At 51.0% G+C, this 24575-nt stretch overlaps 5 protein-coding genes across 5 annotated transcripts; 3 read left to right on the top strand and 2 right to left on the bottom strand.

Annotated features, from left to right (window-relative positions):
- Positions 1-2290: 2290 nt before the first annotated feature.
- Positions 2291-3339, top strand: STEHIDRAFT_115296 (uncharacterized protein; the record flags this gene model as incomplete). Its single annotated transcript, XM_007309754.1, has 3 exons — positions 2291-2693; positions 2849-3088; positions 3158-3339. The coding sequence occupies 3 exons, from the start codon at positions 2291-2293 to the stop codon at positions 3337-3339; spliced, it is 825 nt and encodes a 274-aa protein (XP_007309816.1).
- Positions 3340-4124: 785 nt separating this feature from the next.
- On the top strand, positions 4125-4945 carry STEHIDRAFT_150164 (uncharacterized protein). Its single transcript, XM_007309753.1, has 3 exons — positions 4125-4321; positions 4405-4813; positions 4889-4945. Exons 1-3 carry the CDS (start codon positions 4174-4176, stop codon positions 4911-4913), a joined length of 582 nt encoding a protein of 193 aa, XP_007309815.1. The 5' UTR covers positions 4125-4173; the 3' UTR covers positions 4914-4945.
- A 4414-nt stretch (positions 4946-9359) lies between these two features.
- STEHIDRAFT_172160 (uncharacterized protein) lies at positions 9360-11489 on the bottom strand (the record flags this gene model as incomplete). Its single annotated transcript, XM_007309752.1, has 5 exons — positions 9360-9498; positions 9558-9594; positions 9677-10249; positions 10579-10792; positions 10844-11489. 5 exons carry the CDS (start codon positions 11487-11489, stop codon positions 9481-9483), a joined length of 1488 nt encoding a protein of 495 aa, XP_007309814.1. The 3' UTR covers positions 9360-9480.
- A 167-nt stretch (positions 11490-11656) lies between these two features.
- STEHIDRAFT_86414 (Allantoicase) lies at positions 11657-14335 on the bottom strand. The gene is made up of 11 exons (XM_007309751.1): positions 14231-14335; positions 14071-14156; positions 13929-14017; positions 13805-13872; positions 13648-13727; positions 13457-13573; positions 13200-13353; positions 13044-13119; positions 12030-12967; positions 11919-11944; positions 11657-11853 (listed from the first exon to the last, which is right to left on the bottom strand). Exons 1-11 carry the CDS (start codon positions 14289-14291, stop codon positions 11740-11742), a joined length of 1809 nt encoding a protein of 602 aa, XP_007309813.1. The 5' UTR covers positions 14292-14335; the 3' UTR covers positions 11657-11739.
- Positions 14336-16241: 1906 nt separating this feature from the next.
- STEHIDRAFT_172158 (alpha/beta-hydrolase) lies at positions 16242-20458 on the top strand. Its single transcript, XM_007309750.1, has 10 exons — positions 16242-16323; positions 16384-16480; positions 16544-16630; positions 16700-16722; positions 16775-16930; positions 16997-17068; positions 17163-17478; positions 17532-17652; positions 17717-18719; positions 18787-20458. The coding sequence occupies exons 1-10, from the start codon at positions 16273-16275 to the stop codon at positions 20128-20130; spliced, it is 3270 nt and encodes a 1089-aa protein (XP_007309812.1). The 5' UTR covers positions 16242-16272; the 3' UTR covers positions 20131-20458.
- The last annotated feature ends 4117 nt before the right edge of the window (positions 20459-24575 follow it).

Below are 24575 nucleotides of genomic sequence, written 5' to 3'. Positions count from 1 at the left end.
GAGTTCACAGCGCTAGGATTACAGGCAACCCTGCAACATCGCACGCCCTGTTCGGAGTTGTTGTTGCGGCAGGATGCTTGGTGAGACTCGTCGCCATATCTGTGCAGTCACGGAGGTCTTATGAATTCTATGAACATTCCATACGAAGTCCCCACCCAATTCTATCTCATCGACCCATACAACACTCTCGTTGTTCCTACCCTTCTTCTCTTCTCCTTCTCGCATTATTCCAGTATTGGAACGACGTAGAACTGACCTACCTTCACATGCAGACCGTCAAGTGAAGATCGAAGACTCCGTCCAAGCTAGTCTCGCGAACAATTACTCAAAGATCGATGAAGACAATCATACCTCTTTACGAGTCGTCCAACTCATCCTCTGCTGTGGCGTTTCCACCGACCTTACTTCGCGAATTTCAACAGCTACGGCGTCAACCGGGCAAGATGCGAACATCCCAAACACACGAACACTTCGCGTGACTATTTATAGTAAGACGTCCTTTTTAGCGTATGTTCACTGACACCATTGTTGTTCACGCGCCTTCAACCTTGGAGTACATGATTACAGGTAAGCAAACCGCCTGATCTCATCAGTAAGAGCTGACAGTCTTTAGCTCGCCTTATCCATGCATGTCTAGGCGAACTTGAAGACTTTGTGTGGCCCATGACGTCCTTCATGTACGTATGCGACATAAGTGGCGAGCATCCTATGGCGCTTTTATGACGGTCAACATTGATGCTCGTGCGCTCAGTCCTGCGTCACCGGCTCGCCTTCTCGTGGTAAGCGATATTCGCGTTCACGATTTCAAACCACCATCATGATGCTCATTCCGTGATTCATGGTGTCATGCCAAAGGTTCAGCCACTGCACAGGAACCTTTCCTCAGTCCTCTCAGGAATGACTTCGAATTATCTGAAACATTCTACGCTAGAATGTTCAACGTAGTGCGCCATTGTTCGGATACATCAACGGTATCAGTCGCACATGCGGCGCCGTGCGCTGATTGGCCTCGGGATCATCCGTTCGGTCTTTCACACGGGTGCCACAACGACCATCCTGAAGCCTCGCCGGCTCACCATGATACACTCATCCATTGCACCATCGTATCGAGCTGTGGCTCCGCCCAAAGATTTCCGGTGAGTGCTCCTGAAGTCTACGAGTTGGCCTACGGTAGGAAGGAAGAGGAAGGAAGGTGCAGAGACTTGAAGAGCGCCGTTACTCGCACTGAGTGCGCGCTAGGTCTGATACCCTAAACTGTGGTTACCCTTGGTTGACCATTTATTGTTGTCTTCAATTACTGCTCCCTCTGTCTGCTCATTCATTGAACCCATTCCAACCCCTTTTACGGCTAATCCCCAGCCGCACTCGTTGGGGCCACACAGAAGCCGCTGCCGTCCTCGCCCTCATTCAAATTGCTACTGAAGAAATCAAATATAATCTTCATTGTCCCAGTTGTGGTCTTTATATTATCCGTGCCATCTTCACAAGGGCTTGGGTTGACCCTGGGCTGGGGTCATTTGAATAGCGAAGATGCCGGTGTCCGTTCCTACTTGGTGGAAATTCTTTTTGACAAAGTGCGCTGCCGTCGAGATTTGATCTCGCCGGCAGCCAAAGCGATGCCCACGATCTCACCTCTCTTTGTCTGGAGATAAGAACGGACAAAATCCGTGAAGCACCCAATTTGGGGGGACGCTTTGTTTGTCGTTTCTATGGCGCGCCGGCACGCGTCGGACTTTGAAATGTCTCGATTCCGTCCTGGTGTCAGTCCCCTTTTTTTCCGTCTGTCGACTATGACTCCCCTGCTTACAATCCTCCCCGGGCGGACTACCTCGATGGAAATCAAATGGGGGGGTCAAACGCGTCGCCAAGGCGCGCCGCGGAAATATTATCCCCGTGTCGTGCTCTTTGTACTACGGCGGCGGAGTTATTTTGAGCTGCGTTTCCTCTTCCCCGCATTTCTCCAATTCACACGATCGACGGTGCCATCCTCGTCCATACGAGTCGGCATCGGGATTGGTTATTCACCCCGCCTTCTGCCTTTGTTCATTGTCGAGTCGGGCTTTGTATCTCGAGGAGAATAATTATGGCGGACACCGCGCGCGCGAGTCCAGCCCGTCTGACTCTTATGGTGCCCTGATGGCCCAGTTGGATTTGTGCCTCTCCCTACTATAAAAGCGGCTGCTCCTCCTCTTTTTAAAAAGGCGGGCTCTTGCTCTGATCTCCCCCCTATGCCCCGTTTCTCCCATCACCATCGCCGCTCCCTACCAACTCTCGTTATCTTCCTTCCGCCATGAACACCACCCCCTCTCTTTGCACCGTCCCCGGAGCCTCGATGAATCATAACTCCATCCCTTTCTACATATATGACGAAATCGATCTCGCGCCAGGCGGATGGAATGCCTGTCCTTGCCTTCGAGATCTCCTGGAAGAGGTCGTTTTGCTTTTTCAGCACCATCTGGTGATTCGGACCATCTTCCAACGTCTATGCTCAGGCAACGATACTGAAAGAGTCTCAGCTAATTCACCAATTCCTATCCTCGACGTCTTCTGCTCTAAGAGAGGTCCGATGTCTATCGTTCTGGTTCCTCCTCGGAAGCGGGACTCGTCTATCCCAATCCTCGCGTGTCCTGCTCACAGGAGAATATTTTTGAACCGCGATTTGGTCGAAGCGTTGGAGTTTCTATCTGCACGCAGTGAGTCCTACCTCGTTCTAGCATGATGGTTTGACTTAACACAGTCTACTTAGGATCGATTCATCAAAGCGAATTCGTTACTCTCACTTCTTATATTTTCGGCATCCTTCTATCTAGCATTGCGCACATGCTAGTTGGAACCAAGACATCTTCAGGTAGGACTCGAAAAAGAGCCTGCGAGTCCCATATGTGGTCTCATCCCTCGACGGGACGCCAATCTTATGCTCGACAGTTCGAGACGACGCTTTGGGGAGGATCTCTGAGCTTGTGGACCCGTGCTCCTAGTGAAGACAGAGTCAAGTGCTATCTAGAGACTAACACAGATCGCTGGACATTTGCTGAGATCGTGGCACTGGAGTATACACCCTCGGGGTCATCAAGATGGGAGCGTCTAAGTACGTGTATTTATGATTGTTCTGCTTGCATATCGTCATCAAAACCCTATTAAAATCTGTAATGCACAGGCCCCGACGCTACATCATACCGGCTGCCTGTGGGGATATTGTACTGGCCGCCGCAGGCAATCCGGTTGCATGATGAACATAGAGGCCCTTCCACCTTGGCCCGCTATGATAACGCCTCTCTGCTCAATGTCACAAAAGAGAAGGACGCTCATGGATTATCAGTCCTTACTATCGCTGATTGAGTGATATCTTCCTATGTTATCAGTAGTAGTCCCACCTGCTCCATTACATCTATAAACTTTATATTCTTATTCTCGATCGCATATCACAAACACTGTCCTATGCTCTTCGCAGAATACCCCTGCAATGTTCCTCGCTAGCTCCAATCCGATCTTTTCACTTTTCTACTCCAAAAGTCCGATAAGTGTCAGTACTATATGTAGATGATCAGATCGGTGTATACTGCTGTCAACGACAAAGACATTGTACAAATGGTGAAGTAGGACGACCATGTGTAAGTTAGGTCCAGATAAGGCGTTCATTTATCGATGTGTTACCTATTACCTTACTATCTCCTCATGCCATATTTAACGAACGTCGATTTGTGGATTGTAATAATGGCGATGCTCAGCCCGGGATGGGTGGAGCTCATTCGCGATCTATCGTGCCATTTGGATTACTTGGTATCGTAATTATATTACCTAGGCCGTCAAGTCTTATTAGGCCTATCCCGATCATCATCGTTATGACATTCTCATAGCAGGAGCTCAGGAGGAGTTATGCTGCGCGTCTGAAGACTTTATCTGCTTAGTGCTAGAGGGGAGACGCCACAGTATTTGTCCTTGTTTACCATCCGACCGCAGCGCCTGTCAAGTGAAAGGGGCTAAAATAGGCCAAAATACTAATTGCAAGTGATTTACGACCACAAAGCACCGGCGGGCGAGTGGCACAACCATGAGGCAACATCAGGGATCAGATAAAACACTCCAGTACAGGGTGTAATAGCGCGACGGCCCCATCACTTTTTCGCCTCTCTACTATCTCTCATTCACAGGTTGAGTCGACCATCCTCACAAATGTCTTCGGATAGTAACGAGCCTAAAGGCTCGGGGGTCATTCCCACCAGTGCTCCTCAGAGCTACTACCCTCCCACGGAGATAACGCAAAGTATGCAGGATATGGTCGAGATTTTGCGTGAGATACGCGACCGGCAGGTCGCCACTGGTACGTTGTATTTATCACCCACCTCTCGTTTAGACCTCTTCGCTCCTGCGTACACACAGTCGCTCAACGCGTTGTGTTCTCAGATAATGCAGCTAGGCAGCCCATGCCTGCGAAATCGGCGAGGAGTTCGAGCGCCTGGGCTCCGTTAATACGGTCTCATATGGCCAATGTTCAGCCCACTGTGGATCGATGGAGAGGTGCACTGGACACACTGCTTGTGTTTGTGAGTCTCGTCGATCTGTATATTGTCAGAGTAAACGTAATTCTCCTGATCTGCACACAGATCGCCCTTTTCTCGAGCATTCTCACGACCTTCGTCGTTCAGTCGTTGACCAGCCTCTCCCAAGACCCTGGCGAGAAAACAAACGAATTATTAACTAACCTGACGGATATTATCCTCGCTATAAGCAACACAAGCTTTTCGCACTTAGATATACCTCATTCCGTTCCATTCACTCCGGAACGGGATGCAGTACGCCTAAACTTCTACTGGTGTGTCGCATTGGTTTCAAGTGTGAGGGCCCTCTCGCTGCTCTTTGAACAAGAACTAACCTTTTCTCCGAACAGGTTTCCGTCGCCGTCCTCGCAGTGACCATTCGAGGCTACGTAGCAATGCTAACCCGCTCTCACCACCCACAGGCCTCTGAGAAACTCGCCGAGCTTCACGTCCGCTGGTCAGAGGCCAAACGAGTATTGGCCCCTACCGTCGATGTTTTGCCTCAACTATTGACCGTGCCCATTATCCTCTTCATCATTGGTTTACTCGATAATATCCTCACAACTTCCATCTCGTTGTCTAAGCCCTCTGCCCCCATGCTTGCTGCGGGCATTCTATCCTGCGTATTTGCATTTGCTGTTGCGGCCTACGCAGTGTGGACCGTCGCTCATGGCAGCCGTTATCCAGAACGTTCTCCATTTCAGTCTATGCTTTCACAACACCTGTCACGACTTTCCATGTTTGTGCAGGCGATGCTCCATGTCATCGTATCCATTTACCGTTCGTTCAAAAACGACCCTCCGATAATCTGGTTTCGCTTGATCGGCTATGTAAACACGCTTCGAGGGTCACCCCCAATACATACCGTATATGAGAACCCCCAGTATTTCACACCTCCATCTTCGGGTAGCAAACGAAACTTGGCGCTAATGAATCCTATTAGTACCCCCGTGTCGAAGATTGAACATGAAGCTTTCTTTCACACTCTACTCCACACGCACGATGATGACATTCTCGATGAAGCGGCAGCTGCTTTAGTCGCAATCAGAGAATCATACGGTCTCGATCCTGGGTCATATCCATTCCAGCTCTCAGATACACCGGACAGCTACGAAATGCAAGGCTTGTTTCGTCTTCTGTCGTCAGAGGCCAGTATTCGCAGTAATGTAACTGCGGCCACGTTCATTGCAAGCTCACCATCGTTTAAAGAAATTTGCGAATATGACAGAGGTAATTGATTTCATCTATCCGCTTGGCATTCTACTCCATGATTGACGAGCTGTTCTCTGGATCGATAGGATACCTGGAAGTGGAAGAGGATCGCATCCATCTCACCAATCTACTCGTGCAGGCTGCCCAGAGATTCTCTTTATCGATCACTGGCACCCAATGGTCTGTTGTGCTATGGAACTGCCCCTTTACAGTCGCGCTTGCCAAGCTCGCTCGTCATAATCCACCACCCGGACCCGTAGGGGTGACTGTACTGGAAGAGCATGACATAATCCTGGCCGAGAAGGCTCCTATCCTTGGGCTTTTGCTATCGGATTTTTATATTTTACGATTGGAGGACACCGCTCCTGCAACGAAGGACTTCCTGCGTTTTCTTCGTTTAGATATCTCGAGACTTGCCCTCAGCGTTCTTGGCGCCAAATTACCTCGTCTGCATGTTTCAGACTGGGAAACCATCAAGGACGGCATACATCATTTTATGGAAGCCCAATCCGATGAAATATTGTCGGCCATTTCTGCTAGGCTCAACTCTCCTTCTAATTCCTATGCAAACCTACTCTGCGAGCCGCCTCGGGGTGACATTATGATTGTTCAACTTGGCGTCATGCTCGATCAGCGGTGCAGTAAAAGCGAGTATTATGTTCTGAAGGCCCTGGTGCAGTGGCTTATTCACTGGCAAAATGGGATTGTGTTGGGTAGACTTGCGCAGGGTCTATCCAATGCGACGAATAGATTCCAGAGTATGGTCACGATAGACCATATGAGCTGTTGGCCATGCGGAGACGAAGCCGATTGGCTGGGTTTCATCCTGGACCAGTTGAACATAACATACTCTTCGATGGCAAAGAACAGACAACTGGGATCCCTCCCGCGTTCTTTCTGCCTTACTCTTACAGATGCTTGGGTAAAGACTGTCCGAGCAATGGAGTCATTTGACCGTCACGGTGGGGCGGACACTTTGAAGTTTCACCAGCATCCCTTCGGTTTTCCGGGATCTGTTGAGCACAAAGACCTATTTTGTAGCCCACTCTGTCGATTCTTTCCGATTTTCATACGAACCCTCGACATTATTCGCGATGAACTCGGTGCCTATCCAGAACATTTACAAACGCAGCATGGTGCTTTCCTACACTCACAACTCAACTTGACGATCGACTCAACGGATCCCCGACACCATGCCTTCTATTCACCTGAGGAATGGACTACGTTGCAGCACCGTAACGAGATAAAGATCGATCTTAATAATGCGTATGCATCACTATTCGGCGACGGCATTTTGGGTACGTGCCGTGAGCTTTATTGTACGTGTTCCGGTCGTCTGACATGATTCTGGAACAGCTTTCCACCCTTCAGATGTGCACTGTCCACAACCGGAGGTGCAAAACCCTGCAGAGTCATTAATGTCCATGCCTTCCGCCGAACCTGCTAGCGTGAGCATGCCTGTTGCTCATGTTACCCCGGACTCCGCAATCGGACCGCTGTGAATGAATGCACAAATTGCGGTAATTTGCTTGCGGAATAATAGACGGAGAGGCGTGAAGAAGGCAGGAGGGCAGGTATCTGCAGAGAAGGCATGGTTGGAAAGGAGTTGTGGCGAGAAGATTACCCTTTTTCGTCCAGGAAATGGGCTGCCGTTAGGCTCGGAGGGCTGTATAAAGCGGCAAGGAGAGGGCCAGGTCCGGCGGCGGAAACAAGGGTTCAACTTGGGTTCATCGATATAAATTTATCATGGATGCAAAGCTACACACAGTTAATTTAGCAGAGCATTCCACTGACCGATGGGAGATATTTGTCAAAATAGAAGACAATATCGAATGTCCCAAGTACACCGACAGCCGATGTCTTCCTGGACGGGAAAAACCCAACAATGTAGAATGAGCCGTCTGTTTTACTTGTGGCACTTGTTAGTAGTGCCGGTTAGAGTGGAGCAAGTAGTCTCTGTTGGTAGAGAGTAAGTACCTAGTGTACTACGGAGCAAGAACTAACAGAAAGATAACAGGGTAAGGCCTTTAGCAGACTACAAATGACTTAGTTCGTACCAGCTCTCACTACTTTCAATCACAAATTTCACATAGTTCAGACTCGGAGCTCACCACCTTACCACTGTTTAGAGCAAGAGAGGACCAACTTGAGTGCTAGGGAGGCCTTGAAACATGAACTGGGGATGAGATTGGAGGGCAAGACGAGCCTCAGTGAAGCGCGAAGAACGACGGGGACATGAATAAAAGAGGGACCAACCGAACAACGACAACGAAGGTCAACCACATAAGGCTGAACGACGAAGGCGCTAACGATAGACAGGATACAGCGCCGCAATAGGGGCGCACTGCTGACAAAAGCATTTCTTATGCACACGTATATCGTTGTAAGCGAGCAAGCTAGGAGACCGTGAGTAATACGAATAGTGCGTCGGGGTTAGGAACAAGTTAGAAAAGACATGCGGTGAAAATACGACAGGTATCGCTATTCGGAAAAATTATATCGACCCGTACTGATCAGACCTGTACATGAAGTCGTCTTCAGTCGGCGATAGAGAACAAGACAAAGCAGACCACCTACAACACCATCAAGCCAGTCTGCGGGGTCCGTGCGCAGGCGATGAACGGGGAAGGCGAGGAAGACCTTGTAAACGGAGAAATTTAATAAACGCGCAAGACAGGGGCAAGGCGTAATACGGATTGTAGTGGTCTTCATAAAGAATGAGGTCTGCAGAGCAACAAATAGACTTGCCCACGTCTACGTGCGGCACGACGAGCGCCCCAGGACTTGGGACTTTCAGGAACGGGCGGAGAGACCAGAGGGAAAATTGTCCAAGAAGTGGTGAAGGACGAGTATGTATGTCAGGTATAGTGCGTAGAAGACCCGATCCACGGCCCTGGATGAGTCGATGCCCGTCGAAGCGGACGATGTTAATGAGCATTCAAGCGTAAGCTGGAGGTCTGGTGATGTTGATGGGACGTCATCTTGATCTCGAGACCTTGCTGTCGAGAACGAGAAGTGTTACATTTGTCTGGAAGTTGATGTTTCTCCGTAGCGATCATCATGGATGAATCTCTGAGGCCTAGGTGAGGGACAATAACAAGTTATCACAGCAGCCAAAAGCCGTTCTCGTCGAACCACGTGGAAATCCGGCGGATACCGCGTCGTGGCGAGCAAAGTCGTCCTGGACACGAAGTAAGTATCCCAATTCGGGAAACAAAGGCTTCCCAGCGACACCGAACGGCTGTCTCCCCCCTCACTGCCGCCCATCATGTCTGACCAAGGCAACACCGCCACATTCGAAGAAGTGTCGCGAACCATCATCCCTACCATTGTCCACGTACTGAGCCCAAAACCGCACCCCGATCGGGACAATGCGGATCCTCTGTGAACTGTGAGAGGCATTTCAAAGAACGATGAGACGGGAAACAACGATTGCAATGACGAGAAGCAAAGCACAGCTTCAAATAGAGAGTGATACGATAGAGGGAGACGGAGGAGGAAGAGTTTGATACTGCGATAATGTACATTGGTGCCCAGAAGATGAACAAAAACATGAAATGCAGGTCGATAATGAGGATACTGAGCCGCGTCCGCGAGCCCGATGGGGATGTGACTTGTAGAGCTGATACAAAGGAGCACAAAAAGAGATCAGAGAAGCAAGGATAGATGATAAATAAGTGGTAACGAAGAAAAGGGAAATCTACAACAGCTGTATATATTGGTCCACACGTCAACCAGTCCCGATCATCTGGCGAACAGGATGTCAGACAACAGAGTATAGTACAAAATGATCAAGACGAGACATACTGGTGGCAATAGCCCGCTATGGTCATGATGAATGGGGCTGGCAGAGCAAAGAGTAGACATGTGCGCGCCTGCGTGCGGCACGGCGAGCAGCCCGAGGCTTCAGACTCCGACAGACAGACGTCTCGATCTCATCGATGACGATATACAGCGGGGGGATCCCATCCTCTCGAACTTCAACATATGCTCCTTCTTTCCGGTATATAGTGTCGAAGGACTTCGAGAACCATTTATGGTTCCTCCAACCTAAACCCGTCAATGTACAATCCGCACAGCGCCGGAGATCTTTGAGCTCTCCGCCACTGATAGCTTCGAGGACGGCCGTGAAGATATCGATACCCGACGGCGCGCGTGGCGGCGCAAGTTGGAAGTAGAGCCATTCTTTGTGAGCTTGGCTTTCGGAAAGGTTAGATGGGAGGTTGTCTAAGAAGTGACGAAGGACGAGGATACGGGCGAGGTAGAGAGCGTAGAAGACTCTGGCGACCTCGGAGGGCGACTTGGCGGCTGACTTTGTAGCCGATTGAGCATAGCTGTTGAGCAGCTTAATGGCAAACGCGAGATCGGAAGATAGTGGCGGAAGACTGCCCTCATCGTCGTGGATGGTCGCAGAGAAAGAGAAGTAAAGACCCCAGTACTGGGAAAGACCCTGATATAAGAGGCAAGTCTTTCTAGCTGACGACGCCGTGATGTATGGTCTGGAATTAAAAGTAAATATTAGACCTTATATGTTACGAGTTTTCTGGAAAGTTTTCAATCCAGATCAGTACAAACTCAGCTCAAAACATGGTGATTTCCAGTACTAAATGCCCGGTGGCGCAAGAAATTTCTTTCTTCGTGATTGGCCAAGCGCGCTCCACGCCCGCCATTACGCCGAAGTAACTTGGAACGGCGACGGGATAGTCAATCCAAAAAAAGCTCCACTTGGTTCAAGACCAATACAAGGTCAGTACAAAAAGAGGTCGAGTTTTTCACTAACATATAAGGTCTATTCGCCGTTTGAATCATGGAAAAGGGGCCGACTAACCGTTGCTTAGAAAAGAGCTCGTCCACAAGCTTCATGCTGCTTCTTTGAGTCGGACTATTGAGGTCCTTAAGAATATCAATGACTTGTGGATTAATTGCCACCAGCCGAGCAATCGCAGTGGATGGAAGGGCGCCATCCCGAATCTCTCGGAAAATGCCATCACAACACTGCATAATATCGTCAACGATGGAGTGTATTGGGTTGAAAAAGGCAGCTACGATTGGTATTAGGTGATGAGCAGACTTCCTGTTGTAGAATCACTCACGGTGCGTAGAGATTTCGCGCAGGTTACCAGTAGTAATGGTTCTGCGAAACACGTGTTTCATGTCTGGAAAATCACGCCCTAGCTGAGTCTTCTCTGCCCTGGTTCCTGTCCAGAGACCAAGGCGGACAAGGAGATCGTAGATACCGGTCGTGGTTTGAAAAATGAGCATGCTTCCAGACCAGATCCGCCTGAAATCATCCTGGTAACGCGCTGTGAGACGGGCATCCTTGTCATAAGGTAAATCATCTGGTCCAGCATCTTCCAAAAAACGAAGGGTCTGTGGTTCAATAGGCGGTGGCAAAGCAGAGACGGCATTGGACTTGGACGATGAGGGAGGCGTTATGCTAGATGATGACGAGGATGGAGACGATTGCGATATAGAGCATGATGACGAAGATGGCGATGCCGAGAGTGATGGCTCTGGCTGATTTGAACATTGCAGAGGTGAAGGCCCATGAGGAGACGATGCGGAATTCGATGTAGCCGTGGAAGGAGCCGAAAGTATAGATGTGTCGAGAGAGCCGACCTTCATCGGAACCGGGGACGGTGAGAATTGCGGCGACCATTGACGGCGTACACATTTCGCCATGCATTGCTCAGAGTCCAAGGAGTCGAGCGAGAGAGTGCGTTTACGAGCGTGCAACATCCTGTCGATGGACAAGGCGGCTGTGGCGAAGTTCAAGCTGCAGCGACCAACCCAACCGCGGCCACGTGGTACTCCGGCAAATCCCGAAGGGCGACTTGAACGAGGAGAACCAAACAAGTGTTTTCTTCTCCACCTCCGTGTCAGCATCGTTTGGAAAAGCATACACAGTCACCCAACTAAATCACATATACGGCTCGCACAGCCAAAACATACATTATCCTTATTCAGTTCCGCCATGAAGAACGTCCTTTCAAAGTATCCTAACGGTGACTATCTCGCCTTTCTTTGCATCCAACTGGACGATCTCGCAATCGGTCTTGTCTCCGTTCCCCATCTGGGTCTCAACACATGCGAGGTCCATTGTCTGCAACGCGTCAAAGTAACATGGGATGAGCAACGAAAGGCCTCAAAACAAGACGAGGTACTCACGCCATCCAATACGGTCATAGGTTGATCTAACAGGAGAACACACCCGGAACTCAGTCGGTATCGCTGCATTCAGGAAAGCGGACGGACATAACAAGAAGTAGAAGGACTTACGCCACACGGCGGTCTTATACACGATCCCCTGTCCTCCATGGGCCACAAACGCCCTCATAGTCTTCAAGTCCGGCGCGCCATCCTCTCCATTCTTCGTCACCACGACCAAGTACTTCTTACCCCCTTCCTCTCCATCACCCAAACCGCCCATCGGGATGAATGCCTGATTCGTATACGGATGTCTCTCCAGCGCCGTCACCTCTACCTCCATCCCACTCAACCCAACATTGTCTCCACCTCGCACGGGAACGACAGGCATGCATGTGTACACCGAGATGCCGGAGGTTGCTTCCGGGTCCGTACCGGACGGGTAAGATGACTGGAGTAAAGATAGTTTGTGATACTTAGTAGCGGTGCCGAAGTTGGCGGGCGTTATCTTTGTAGTTCGAGGGGAGGGTATGGAATGGGGATCAGGGTAGGATTGAATGACTTGGCCGAAAGGAGCAAAAGCTTCGGGGGTAAGAGGGAGAGCAGGGATTGGTCGCCTCGTGCCGATGTTGTTGGTCGAGTGTAGTGAAGCAGCCGGCGTAGAGGTCGACGGATCGGCGGTGGCTTGGGTGGCTTCACTGGACTGAGGTGAAGTGTTAACACTGGCGCCAAGCGTGCCTATGACCCTAACACGCTTCACGCCTCCATCCGGAAATATTGTCAACCTGACATGGGTAAACTTCTTCACCTCCACGTTCTCCAATACAAGTGAATGCTCCCTATGTGGCCCGAGTAATGTGCGGGGCAGTACGAGTGACCACTCATCTTCCTCGGATGTCTTCGCGGACACTTCAGAGGACGGATTGCTGGATGGAGGCGGTACATGAGAAGGTGAGTGTGGCGGTATCTCGGAGGTGGATGAGGTGGCGTGTAGTTCGCAGGACTGGGGGAAGTTGCCTTTGAAATGGGCGGTGTCGATCACGACGTGGGAGAGCGACGTAGGGGTGCCACTTCCAGGATATGAATGTGAATGAGCCATTATCGGACAGAAACGCAGGACGAGTATGATCCAGTGATGGAACTCACAGTCTAATGACAGTCCAGTCCTTGTGGCCCGGTTGCCTGCTCCGCTTCGTTTCCCAGCCATCGCCCATATCCTTCCCTAGATATAGAGAAACGATAGTGGTAAAATAACCAGTCATTGGTCAAATGATTCCTTGCTCTCTTTGTGGGCGTACTGACCTCGTCCAGGCAAGATCAAATTTGATCCAACACCAAAGTGTTGATCTGAGGTGTAAGTAACGCGACCGCCCGCAAATACGTGTGCTGCATCGAATAGTTCGTCGGGAGATGCAGGGTGAATGGGAACGACATGGCCGTAAACGCGGAAACGAGCCTATGAACAGATGCAGACATGAGGATGAGCAACTTGAAAACCCGATGCAGTCGGTGAAGCGAGGACGGGGACACAGATGAGGTTGGTGAAATTGTGGACTTACGATACCGCCGTCTGGATACATATTGAGCTTGACATAATTGATACCTTTCGTTTCCGGTACCTTGAAGAGATGCCTCGAGCTGGGTCCCAGGTCAACTTTAGGCAGAATTTCGTGCCACTGCGAGAGAGAATGCCATATACCACGGGGCAAGTCAGCAATGATTACAACCACACACAGTGAGGATCACGTACCCCACTGTCTTTTGCATCGGGAGGACTGGCATCGTCCGACAAGAACATTGCATCTATGGAGACTTGAGGAGCCTCATTCCCTGTCCATAACCCCCGCATCAGCCATCAAACACATGTAGGCGAGGATGAAAAAGGTGAAAGTAACTTGAAAGCTTACCGTTGAAGTGGGCAGTATCGACGTCGAATCCATGGACGGTTCCAGTAGTTCCCAGCTTGATAATGACCCTGTAAGTTATCGCTGTCAACCTCGGGCATGGATTGCAATAGTGAATGTTACGCACCAGTCATATTCCGGGTTATGCCTTCTCGACTCCCATCCACTGAACAGCGCACCCTTTGGTCCAAATTGGCCCTTCAAACTGGGAGCAGGCTATAAATAGGCCATGAGATCGGATTGTATGCGAACGAGTTAAATTATCGCACCTCCACGAGCAGCAAGTGATAGGCTTCTGCGAAGAAATCATCGGAGACTGAACAGATCTTTCCTCCGATGGCGACGCTAGAGAGCTCTGGGCATGAACGCACACGAAATACATCAGTCAGGGAGATGACTCGTGTGATGTTGCCTGAGATATGATCGCACCAGTCGCAGCAGCAAACATCTCGGAGAATTGATCGAGAGGCACTCTTGAGTATTCCATCATGTGTAGCAGACTCGTTGGTTATAGTCTGGTTCGTTTATGTCTCGGTGGTCCTGCGATGCTGATCCGAGTCAGGCAGAGAAGGTTATCTGTTTGATATATCGCTTAGATAAACATTGATATCACGCTCTTGTTAGCCTATCTAATCTATTCAATACAGGGTTCCGACTAATTGGCTAGTTTTCTTGATCGAAAGCAAGGCGGGAGCGGCCAGCTCAGGGAGTCACCGGCCATAATATTTAAATTGTTTGCGCTAAGGCAGGGCGTAGCTCTGACCCAAAACCATGGTAATTCTCACTCTAGGTATTCACCAAATGGAGAGAAGACGTTTACCAGCTGCGTGGTCTCAGAGAATCCAACGCAGCTCAAAATCATTGCAAAATCAACTCACAAGGAAATATCTACGGAAGCTGGAAGACATGATACAGATATTCGTGGTCTTTGGGTCGCAATGGTCTACTCATTCATCATACACAATGTCTGCGAAGGCGAGAGTTCGGACATCAGCAAAACCGCAGAAATCTGACGCGTGATTCCGGATTTGCATCCGCTCACCGGCGCTTCTCAGACTCCGCCGTTTTCGGAACCGATCATGAGCAGTTGTGTAGGATCACACTCTTCCTCCTCTTCCTCTCGACCTCTCTCCTCGACCTCAACTCGACTTTGTGGTTTTCGTTAAGCCCAAAGCCTCAGCCCAAATACAATGACGTCAGGGGCATGGTCCGTGCGTCGCGGTTGCGTCGGCGCTTGAATTATCCTTCATATAGCCACTCGTCACTCCCTCCCAGCCCCTATCCCTTCTTCCTCCCTCCCTCATTCTCCTCCGGTCTCCATCTCCGTCCACCTCCCCCCTCTGCCGCCTCTTCCCTCTTCCGACTCCTCCCTCTTCCGACTCCTCCCTCTGTCGCCTCCTGCCCAATGCATATCCTCCCGGTTTTATTGACAGTCTGCTCTCCTCGCCTTGCCGTGCTTCTCGTAACTTAGCCTTGTCAGCCCGCTACCGTACGTCAATCTCGTCTCTCGATATCCGTGTCCTGAAATTGAGCTAGATGCCGTCTGAGAGACTCAAGAAAGCATATATGTATTTTACGCTGGTACGCCCTCCCCTATCATCTTGTCTTGTCGCGTATCTAATGTAGTGCGTACGTAGATCCTTCATATCTGCACGCCGCTCTGCGCCGGTGAGTGCCGTGCCTTTTTCGTTTCTATTCTAGCAACTCACCTTTCGTAGATTCAATTTATCCTCTTTGTCGATATATGCGTCGTTACAGCTTTCCTCTACGTATGTGTACTCTTTGTGTTAAATGCCCTGCCTAGCATATATGGAAGTTTCACTCTTGTACCGAGAACTTGCGGTTTGGAACGTTGGACTGGGTCGATTTGCAGTGGATTGGGTCGGTTTGCATTAGGCCATGGTTGTGCCATGGATGTATAGAAACAGCTACTTATGCCATGCAATGAAAATAACTTTTTCCGCCCTCATTTGCTGCGTGAAAAGCAAGCCTCGAATGAATCCACACTGACCGAAACGGCAAAACTCTTGTATGAAGTCCTCCAAAGTATGGTTTTTGCCCAGAATTATGAGCTGGGAGGCTTTGTCATGAACACTTACGAGAGATCTCGGGCTCTGACGGCTTTCACGGTCGAGGACGCCTATTACGGCGATTGTAATTGACCATGAGCGATTTCGGTCTCGCATGAGCACACGTAACTTGTTTGCGGTTTCGCTGATGGAGTAAGCATCCCACTTGTTGGAAAGCCAACGAACGTGATTTGCTTCCGCCGTCCGCCACATATGTACGTAATCTCGCGTGGCCATGACGCCGCTATCCAAATCGAGGCGTTCTCAAAAGGTGTGTCGGAAGAATCACATGCAGGTCCGCTGCTTTCTTAGCAGTGCTGTGGCCATCTGCCATGCTCGTATCACACAAATCCCCCTTGAGCCTCACAACCAGCACCCGTTACAACTTGTTTGTGTATCACCATGATAGACCATCTAGTAGGACGACCTAGTCCATCCTGGAAGCGCAACCAAGTAATGTTTTATGCATTATTCCCCGCAGACCGCTCGTAGTCTCATTGTGTTCTGCCACAGGTCTTCTTGGTTATCCTATTCTGGCTTTGGAGGATTGTAATTGGAGATTCTAGAGGACCTCGGCTTTTCTATGCCAGAAAGGTCAATAGGGCACTTGGTGCGTCACTATATACATCGTGACTTTAAACACCACGTACTGATCTCGAAATCTTGCCCGCAGAACGCTTTACACCATGGCAAATCATTGCTAGCACACTCACAGCGGTGTACGCTTTGAGAAATTTGGACAAGATCCTGAATCTTGGTGGTAAGTGTTCTGTTCTCGAATAGTATTCTCCCTCTTTTGATACGCCGTATAACCTTGTTACCTTTTAAGCCCCGGAACCTCTGGCACGACTAGTAAGTTGCCTTTGATGATGGAACCGGAAATCAAACCCTAACTGTTATAAAGTACTCTCCGTCATACTATAGAGCAACATGGATCACTACAGGCTTAGACGCTGGCTTTGCGACAGCCATGGCCGTACGTCCAAAATGGATGCGCGACATCTGCTCCGTACTTTTTTCTGCATACTACATCATCTACGCAAATGAAGCCGACGAGAAGGTATACTCACTCGCATGCATCCCCACGCGTCATGAAGTAGTGCAACTCACGCAATATTTCATACAGCTTCGTCGGTTTCGAGCCGTACCCACAGTAGAAATGCTCCGTGTAACATGGGAGAAGACGACCAACCCATACGTGAATATTTTCCAGTATAATCTCATCAGCTTATTTGACTGTCAAGCTGACTGACGTGATGTTGATTTCCTGCCCTGTCGGTAAACTTCAATAGATTCGTTTGTTCACGCCTCGTGCTTCCGTGTCGCTCCACCGCAAGATCTTGCTTACACGCCCTCAGGGTTCCCCGTACACCCGCCCGATCACGGTGCATCTCTTCTTTGCTTCCCATGAAGCCCATACGAACTCGTCATCGAAAAGCTCCAAGGCGGTCTCCGAGGCGTTGTCAATGCAGGAGGATCTGATCCTAGACTTTCCCGGCGGCGGATTTGTTGCGATGACGCCTGAGCATCACGAAGAGCGTCTTAGGATGTGGGCGATGCGTACAGGTCGTCCTGTCGCTTCTGTAGACTACGGGAAGGCACCTGAATGTCAGCAGTTTCCCATTTATGCGTTGTGCCACAGGAGGCTAACAGTGTTACAGACCCGTATCCATTCGCGATTGACGAGGTATTCGATACATATCGTGTTTTGGTCGAATCGAAAGGGAAGGTCATCGGCATGTCGGGGAAGAACCTCAATGTGATCGTCTCCGGCGACTCTGCGTAGGTTTACTGTGCCACATTCTTCTCATCCGATGTGGCACTGAAAATCATCTTTTATTTGCAGTGGTGCCGCAATAACCATCGGCGCTATGATCAAAGTGCTAGAACACGCGCACACCGTCGCTGATCCAGCATCCAGCTACCCTAAACCCTCTTCCCTGCCTCCTTCTCCCCTCCCACTTCCTATCGCCATAGTCCTCAACTACGCCGCCCTCGATTTCAATTTCACCTCTTGGATGACACCCGCCAACCTGCGCGTTCTCCGCATCGAAACAGAGGCCGACGAACAGCGTCCTCGTCCACAGTCCCATCGCACCCCTTCCCGCTCCCACGTTCCAAGTCGTCGAAGTTCCAGCTTCTTCTATCAGTCGGACGAAGACGAGGATGAGAATGTGTATGACAGTTGGGCTAGCCAGCTCAGGGGCGCAAAGGATCATCTGGCGCATATCAGCCCATTGGCGGTCGTTGGTGACGATCGGGCGAGACCGAGACCGTCGATGAGGAGGAAGAAAAGTTGGGCAGACTCGCTGAAGTTCGGGTCCGCGTCTCGGTCGCCAATGACGACCATCGATACTCGTTCTTCGAGATCAAGAAAGCCAACTTCAGCATTACATTCGTCCAAGCATAATTCAAGTTCGCAGGCTCAATCGGGGGCGGGAAAGTCGAAGAGTGTGGCGGGGAAGCAATTGGATGGAAATGGGCAGGATCATGATGCGGATGCGGATGCCGAGAATGACGATGTGGACCGGTTCAGTCATCTGCGAGAAGAGGATCGACCCATTCAAGCTCGGGTCAAGTGGCATTATCCTCCCTCACGAAACGCTTCGGGATCACCCCTTGTGGTGAATCCCGACAGCGGTATTAGCTCGGAGGCTGCTTCGCCTGTGGCGTCGAGGTTATCAGTGCTGTATGAGAAGGAACAGGCTACGCTGGAGAACGAGGTAGCTCAGGCGGATAGTGAGGTGCATGATCAGAGGCGAAGGGAAGGTGTGGCGCCAATTGGGACGAGATTGACGATGACCAGTCGGACCGGGTATTTCCAAGATAGGATCATCTCGCCGTCGATGGTACGTCTTACCTCTCTTGTCCATAATTCTATTGAGCCCAACCTTGACGATAATAACGTCGTTGTAGATGCGCGCCATGGCGATCCTTTACATCGGCCCACACCTCAACCCCGACTTCGCTACCGATTATCACATCTCACCTATCCTCACTCCCTCTCAACTCCTCGCCAAGTTCCCCCCTCTCCTCATGCAATGCGGCGAGAAAGATCCCTTCGTCGACGATACCATCATTTTCGCCGGTCGGGTACGAGAGGCCAAGAGACAACGCAAACATGAACTCGTGGATCTCCTCAACAAGACTTCCGTGCCATTGCAAAGTGCACAAGTAGAGTGGCAGGAGGAGCTGGAGAGGTTGAATGGCGAGAGCGAAGAAGATTGGGTCCAGATGCAAATCTTCTCGGATTGGAGCCATGGCTATTTGCAGATGCCGGCGTTGATGAAGGAGGCGGGGGCCGCGATCAACGACCTTGCAGATTGGATCAACGACGCGTTCAATACTCTTGGCCCTGCGGCTCAGTCGGCCGATGCTTCTGCTACTGCTAACGGAGCCACTGGGGCGGAAAGCAGTACGGGTGCGAACTCGAGCGGGGAATCGAGTTCGACGGTCCACACTGTGGCGGCGACTGGGCAGGATGAGCATATTGGCTTATGGAGGTTTTGGCCCTGGATTAGACATCAGCACCAACAAGGTAGTATGGTGCAGTTTGAAGGCGAGAACGACCATAAAGTATCCCACGAGTCTGCTGCGATCCACGCAGAACACCTCCAGCCCAACGCGTACCCTACGACAGCGACGGAGACGGAGACTGAGAACGACGAGGGCATCACGTTCATTCCAAAAACCAGGAGACAGTCAAGCGACGTCTCAGGGACGGGTAATGGAACGAGACGGGCGAGGTTCTCTAGTAGTACTCGTGATGTGGCGAGAGATATCCCCGTCTTTGGGTCGCCTCCGTTGACCGAGGATCTTCTGGCCGGCAAACATTCACCTTCCCAATCCCAGTCGCAGACCAAGACAACGTACTCAAGGGAAGACAGCCCTGAAGGTACCGTCGCAGAGTCATTCACCAGTTCTACTCCTCCCCGTCGATCCGCAATTCCGATATCCCTTCGCCGTGAGTCCCAAGGTGCGACATCAGCAACAAGGCCTGCCGCAACTACTCCACAAAGTATTTCCCCGCCAGCCTCTGGCAAGATGCCCCTCGTTGACTACACGGAAGTGGGCGAGCGGAAAGGACGGGACAGGACGAGGTCACCGGAAGCGGTGAAGAGGAGGAGTGCCACACCTGGGACTGGCAGTGTGGGGGGAAAGACGGGGACGCCGGTGCCGAACTCGAGGCAGACGATCACGGAGGCCGAGCTGATGAGGAGACGAAGGCTTTTGGATTCGCATATTTTTGAGAGTGAGTGAGTAGCTGGCTGGATTTCTGAGATCTACATGTCGCTAGGTGACTGTTGTGTGTAGCGCTATGGGGTGATAGAAGGTGTAGCTTTGATCGAGCGACAAGGATTCGCACTCTGTGCATACGTGATCGTTTCATCGGCTCTGTCCATTTCTTTCCATCCTCTGGCATCCTTACCCGCAATGGACGCCAACTGGCAATCGTGGACGCAACACCTCGGCCTTCACCAACACCAACACTTATTACTGTACATTCTATTATGTACCGACAATCTACTTAGAGTTTCTGTATTCTTAAATATTGTTGTACACGTTCGATAGCTTTTGACATAATAACACCCGATGTGTTCCTGGGAACTCCGTTCAAGCAGGAACCGTCACTCCGAGTCCTTCGCGAACGGAAACAGCCACGGGCTTCCAACACGAACCAAAGGGGTCAGGTAACCAGCTAGATATGATCTTCGCATCCCATCAGGTTTGCTGTACTGAAGTACTGTGGATACTGTGAATACAGACGCACGACGGCCGCCGTCCGACGAGTCTTCAAAAATACGATGATGTCCGACATGGTTCGGCCTTTCACCCTAGCACTAAAAGTCTCGATACTGGCCGCATGAAGCGCGTTAGAGATCAAAGGCGAAACTGTCTGTATCAACAATCAGCTTCGCATGCCAGTGGACAGCCTAAGGTCGGAGTCTGGAATCAGTAAGAAGTTCGAGTTCGGGGTTCGAAACTTAACGTTAAACCATCATGATGATTCCGACTTCCCCGCAATTGGGCATAAGCCTTGATGGTTAGCCGTTAGTTGTTATGTCTTCTCCGTGGTGTGAGGGGATTAGTCCTTGGGCGACCCCCCGATAACATCGAGATACTTTACTTACTCGATGGGGGAAACGAAATCATAGGCACTGCTGCGTCGTGTATCATGAAGCACGCTTTGTACGCAGCAGTGAGATGATCTCCCAGGCATTGAGACTTTGAAAAAAAAAACTTCCCAGTGCTCCAATCCGCAGCCTGCAAAGAAGTATGTCTTGAAACAGTGGACAAATCATAGATCACGACTTATCCAGTGGAGCATCAGAAGATTATAAGTATCCTGCGATCACTCCAATACATCGCCCACCGGTAAATTTGCGTACCTAGCAGTTGGGAGAGCAAGACCGTCCGGAGTAGTCCCATCGAGAAACCGTGTCATGCAGGACAACATTGCACTGGAGTCTAACTGGGGACAAAACGTTCAGCAAGCAATCTCATCACATAGCCCAAAACAAAAAGCCTTACACGCTCAAGCTCGAGCCAAGCCACAAACCAAAGATCGACCCGGAAGGAATAGCCTTGTTCAGAGTGCTCATATCGAGCCCTCATAAACGCAGTATATGAGCTTGTATATGAGCTCGATATGAGTTTGAGATGAGCTCCAGCACAGCCAAGAGGGTTTGCCGAGCAGTTTCTCCCTAATGGGCATATGCTAGGCCTCAATATGCGAACTCTGAGCAAGGCTAATCATCATTTCTTCCATTAAAACGACAACAAAGCGTGCCGGCGGGCCCTACTAACAATCGGGCGTTCTACTCGAGTATAATTCCCGACGTTTCCCCCGTTCAGCCCCATTCTGTATAGCGTACGGGGGTATTGTCGTGAGTACTGACAGAAAAAAGGCAAGGCAACGGGAGGTAAGGAGGGTAGAGCGGTGACCGGTGAAGTTGAATCGATAAGATACCTGAGTCTGCATCGCCCGTAAGAGGAAGGCGAATACTCGAGATTGGGAACGACAGCAGAAGGCTCAGACGGCGAACGGCGAATAACGGACGAAAGCAAAAGGGTATGCGTGGGGATTATGAGGATCGTTACAGTCACCACGCAATGTTGCGGCAGACAGACAGGGACGAGTGAAAAATGATCCATTAGCCCGACAACTATTCAGGCGTTACTTCACGATGCTTCTATACTTCTGCGGTGTTAGCAGTGCGCGCGAGGGAAGCCTGTCATAATTTGCATGTCAATGGACCTGCCAGTGTCGGTTTGAAGGCCTTTTACTTTACTACCATCAAGGGACGGACGGGCAACAGGAAAGGTCCGATATGCACCCTGCATGTAGGGGCACGGCGTATGGAGTATTAGTTCGAGGAGGTACGCCCCGATTCCGTATGAGGAAAAGGACATGCTTGTACAGCCTGAGCATGAGCTCGAACGGGCTTCGCTGACGGGATGCGAACGTGAACGAGGCTGTCAGATAGCAGTCAAGCTGGTGGGCATCGATACTTAGAGCTGTAAAGTGCCATGTAACAGAATAACGACGATATCGATGGTCCTGAGTCGCAGGCAACACACCAGGCCAGGTCCGTGCATGTGGAGATCTTTGTCCGATGACCCGGCGGTCTGCGTAATTACTGTAAGGAAATGAACAGAACACAGTGAACACTGAGGGATCGGTACTGTATGAGCTTACCTACGCTGCTGCGCCACCGTCCACTTCCGATCTTGCTGCTGTGCTCTCAGTGTCAGGCTGCCGAGAAGAAGACCGCGCTTGAGAGGGTCAAGAAGACACTTCGCTTGCAAGGATCAAAACACTTTCTTATGAGCTCGATTGGTACTATATGTACGGCACGGCACAGGATTCCTCTCGCGAGATGAACGGGGCTTCTGGGTGGAGGTGGGTGTCGATTGCGGTGTGCCAGTGCACGGTGACTTGAGTCGAGTCTAATTTCGTGGTTTGTGGATTCGTGATTCGAATCGGGGGTTTGGGTTTGGATACTGTTTGGATGGGTCCCGAGTCTGTGTATTGGACCTAGAGTTAGTCGAGGCTGGGGTCAGCGATGGACATACCATGAGCGATGGACATACCATGAGCGGTGGACATACCATGAGCGGTGGACATACCATGAGCGGTGGACATACCATGGGCGGTGGACATACCATGAGCAACTCGCGCCGCACGTTTCGCTGGCAAAGACGACTCAAACGAGAGGACTACATAGTCGTCGCGAAAAAAAGTCTTCTCGTCCCGGCGCCAACTTCAGACCGGGCTGCAAGCTGCGTATGTTCGTGCTGCGATTGGGTTCTTCTTCAAATTATCCGCCGACGGTATTCATCAGCGCTCGTTCCTTCCGTAGTCCCAGTGCCGAACTGTTTCAGTATACACGGAAAGAGTTGAGAACACGACGCGTAAACCTGGATCACGGAGGCGTCGGTAGGCCGGCCAGTAAACGCTTCAAAGGGTGGGTGACTTGCCTCTGCAAAAGTTGAGAGACGCGGAAAACACAAGCCGCGATGATCATCATCAAGTAAAGCGGTAATTGAGAGCAATTTATTACGCCCTACCTACAGCTATTTTTACGCCTCCGAAAGCAGTTGCGATCAGCATCAAGTGAGGCCTGAATTGAAGGGAGATGCTGGGTAACATGCGCGGTTGACGGAGGTAGTAGAGGAACGGCGGTCTAGCACCGCCACGAGATGTGGGTTCGTGCGATGTTTGAGGAAACGGAGGAGCAGATTGGGGATATAGACGTGTAGGCATCGGGAGGTAGTCAAGACAGCGTGTGGGAGCAGCGCTGGCAGTTAGTGATATGTTTACGGTCTTACCTGATATCTGCCAGTCGCGAGCGCGATACAAGACGAGGCCAAACAGAAAAACATACGGACCCAGCGGCGTGGGAATGTTATGTGCGCGAGCTCAAGGCGGCGTTGATTGACAATCGGGCATAAACTGGGGTTCGATCGGATCGGGCACCAGAGGCCCGAGCAGATTCGGCCGGAAGTTGCCATTCTGGGATTGATGAGATTGCCGTGGCCGCCTGGGCTGACGTTGATGGACCGAGTGCGAGGCGAGAGGTTCAGGGGGGATGTATAAAGGACGGAGGTGATGGGCTCTGTGCACTGTGTCCCCGCCGCTGCCCACAACGACGTCGAGAAAGAGCTAGACAATGCACGCGACACTGGCGAACTTCCACCCGCAGGCGCACGCGTTCTGGGACACGCCCGGGGCGTCCACCTCGAGCGCGTCGCGCGGCTCGACCTACATGTCCGACTCCGGCCAGGCGTCTCGTCCCAACTCGGCCTTTTCCAGGTCTTCCATCATCGACCCCCACATCCGTATGCGCGAAGCACTCACCGCTTCTCTCTACCATCAACCCTTCACCGACAACTCCCACTCTCCCTTCCCAAATTCCAATATCCAGATGGCCAGTCCCCCAGTGCAGAGGTATACTGCCCAGCGCGACCTGCCCACTCCGACACACTCGCACTCGGCCAGCTTTTCGTACTCGCCACCCCCCATTGCCTCTGCCCAGTCCCCCACGTCCTACTACAACAATTACTACGCGCCTAATAGCACCCCTGCACAGCCTGCCGGCGCCACAACTAGCGCTAATCCGGACCAGCAATTGGCGCCCCTGTCCGCCCCGGCCCAGCAGCAGCAGCAGCAGCCCTCCGCCAGCGGTGCCACCCAGTCCCAA

The sequence above is a fragment of the Stereum hirsutum genome (genome assembly GCF_000264905.1).
Source record: "Stereum hirsutum FP-91666 SS1 unplaced genomic scaffold STEHIscaffold_18, whole genome shotgun sequence".
Lineage (NCBI taxonomy): Eukaryota > Fungi > Basidiomycota > Agaricomycetes > Russulales > Stereaceae > Stereum > Stereum hirsutum.
The sequence above is the reverse complement of the archived record's forward strand: the minus strand, read 5'-3'. Positions and strand labels throughout refer to the sequence as shown.

Bases quoted from the DNA above. Each gene is read 5' to 3' on its own strand.
- STEHIDRAFT_172158 (XM_007309750.1), top strand. From the start codon at position 16,273: ATGATAGACCATCTAGTAGGACGACCTAGTCCATCCTGGAAGCGCAAC. The intron at 16,324-16,383 runs GTAATGTTTTAT...GTTCTGCCACAG, and splicing joins CATCCTGGAAGCGCAACCAA to GTCTTCTTGGTTATCCTATT. The intron at 16,723-16,774 runs GTAAGTTGCCTT...ACTGTTATAAAG, and splicing joins CGGAACCTCTGGCACGACTA to TACTCTCCGTCATACTATAG.
- STEHIDRAFT_86414 (XM_007309751.1), bottom strand. From the start codon at position 14,291: ATGATGGAATACTCAAGAGTGCCTCTCGATCAATTCTCCGAGATGTTT. The intron at 14,018-14,070 runs GTGCGATAATTT...GCCTATTTATAG, and splicing joins ATCACTTGCTGCTCGTGGAG to CCTGCTCCCAGTTTGAAGGG. The intron at 11,854-11,918 runs GTGAGTACCTCG...GACGCGTTGCAG, and splicing joins CTATGACCGTATTGGATGGC to ACAATGGACCTCGCATGTGT.
- STEHIDRAFT_150164 (XM_007309753.1), top strand. From the start codon at position 4,174: ATGTCTTCGGATAGTAACGAGCCTAAAGGCTCGGGGGTCATTCCCACC. The intron at 4,322-4,404 runs GTACGTTGTATT...TTGTGTTCTCAG, and splicing joins CGACCGGCAGGTCGCCACTG to ATAATGCAGCTAGGCAGCCC. The intron at 4,814-4,888 runs GTGTGTCGCATT...TTCTCCGAACAG, and splicing joins GTACGCCTAAACTTCTACTG to GTTTCCGTCGCCGTCCTCGC.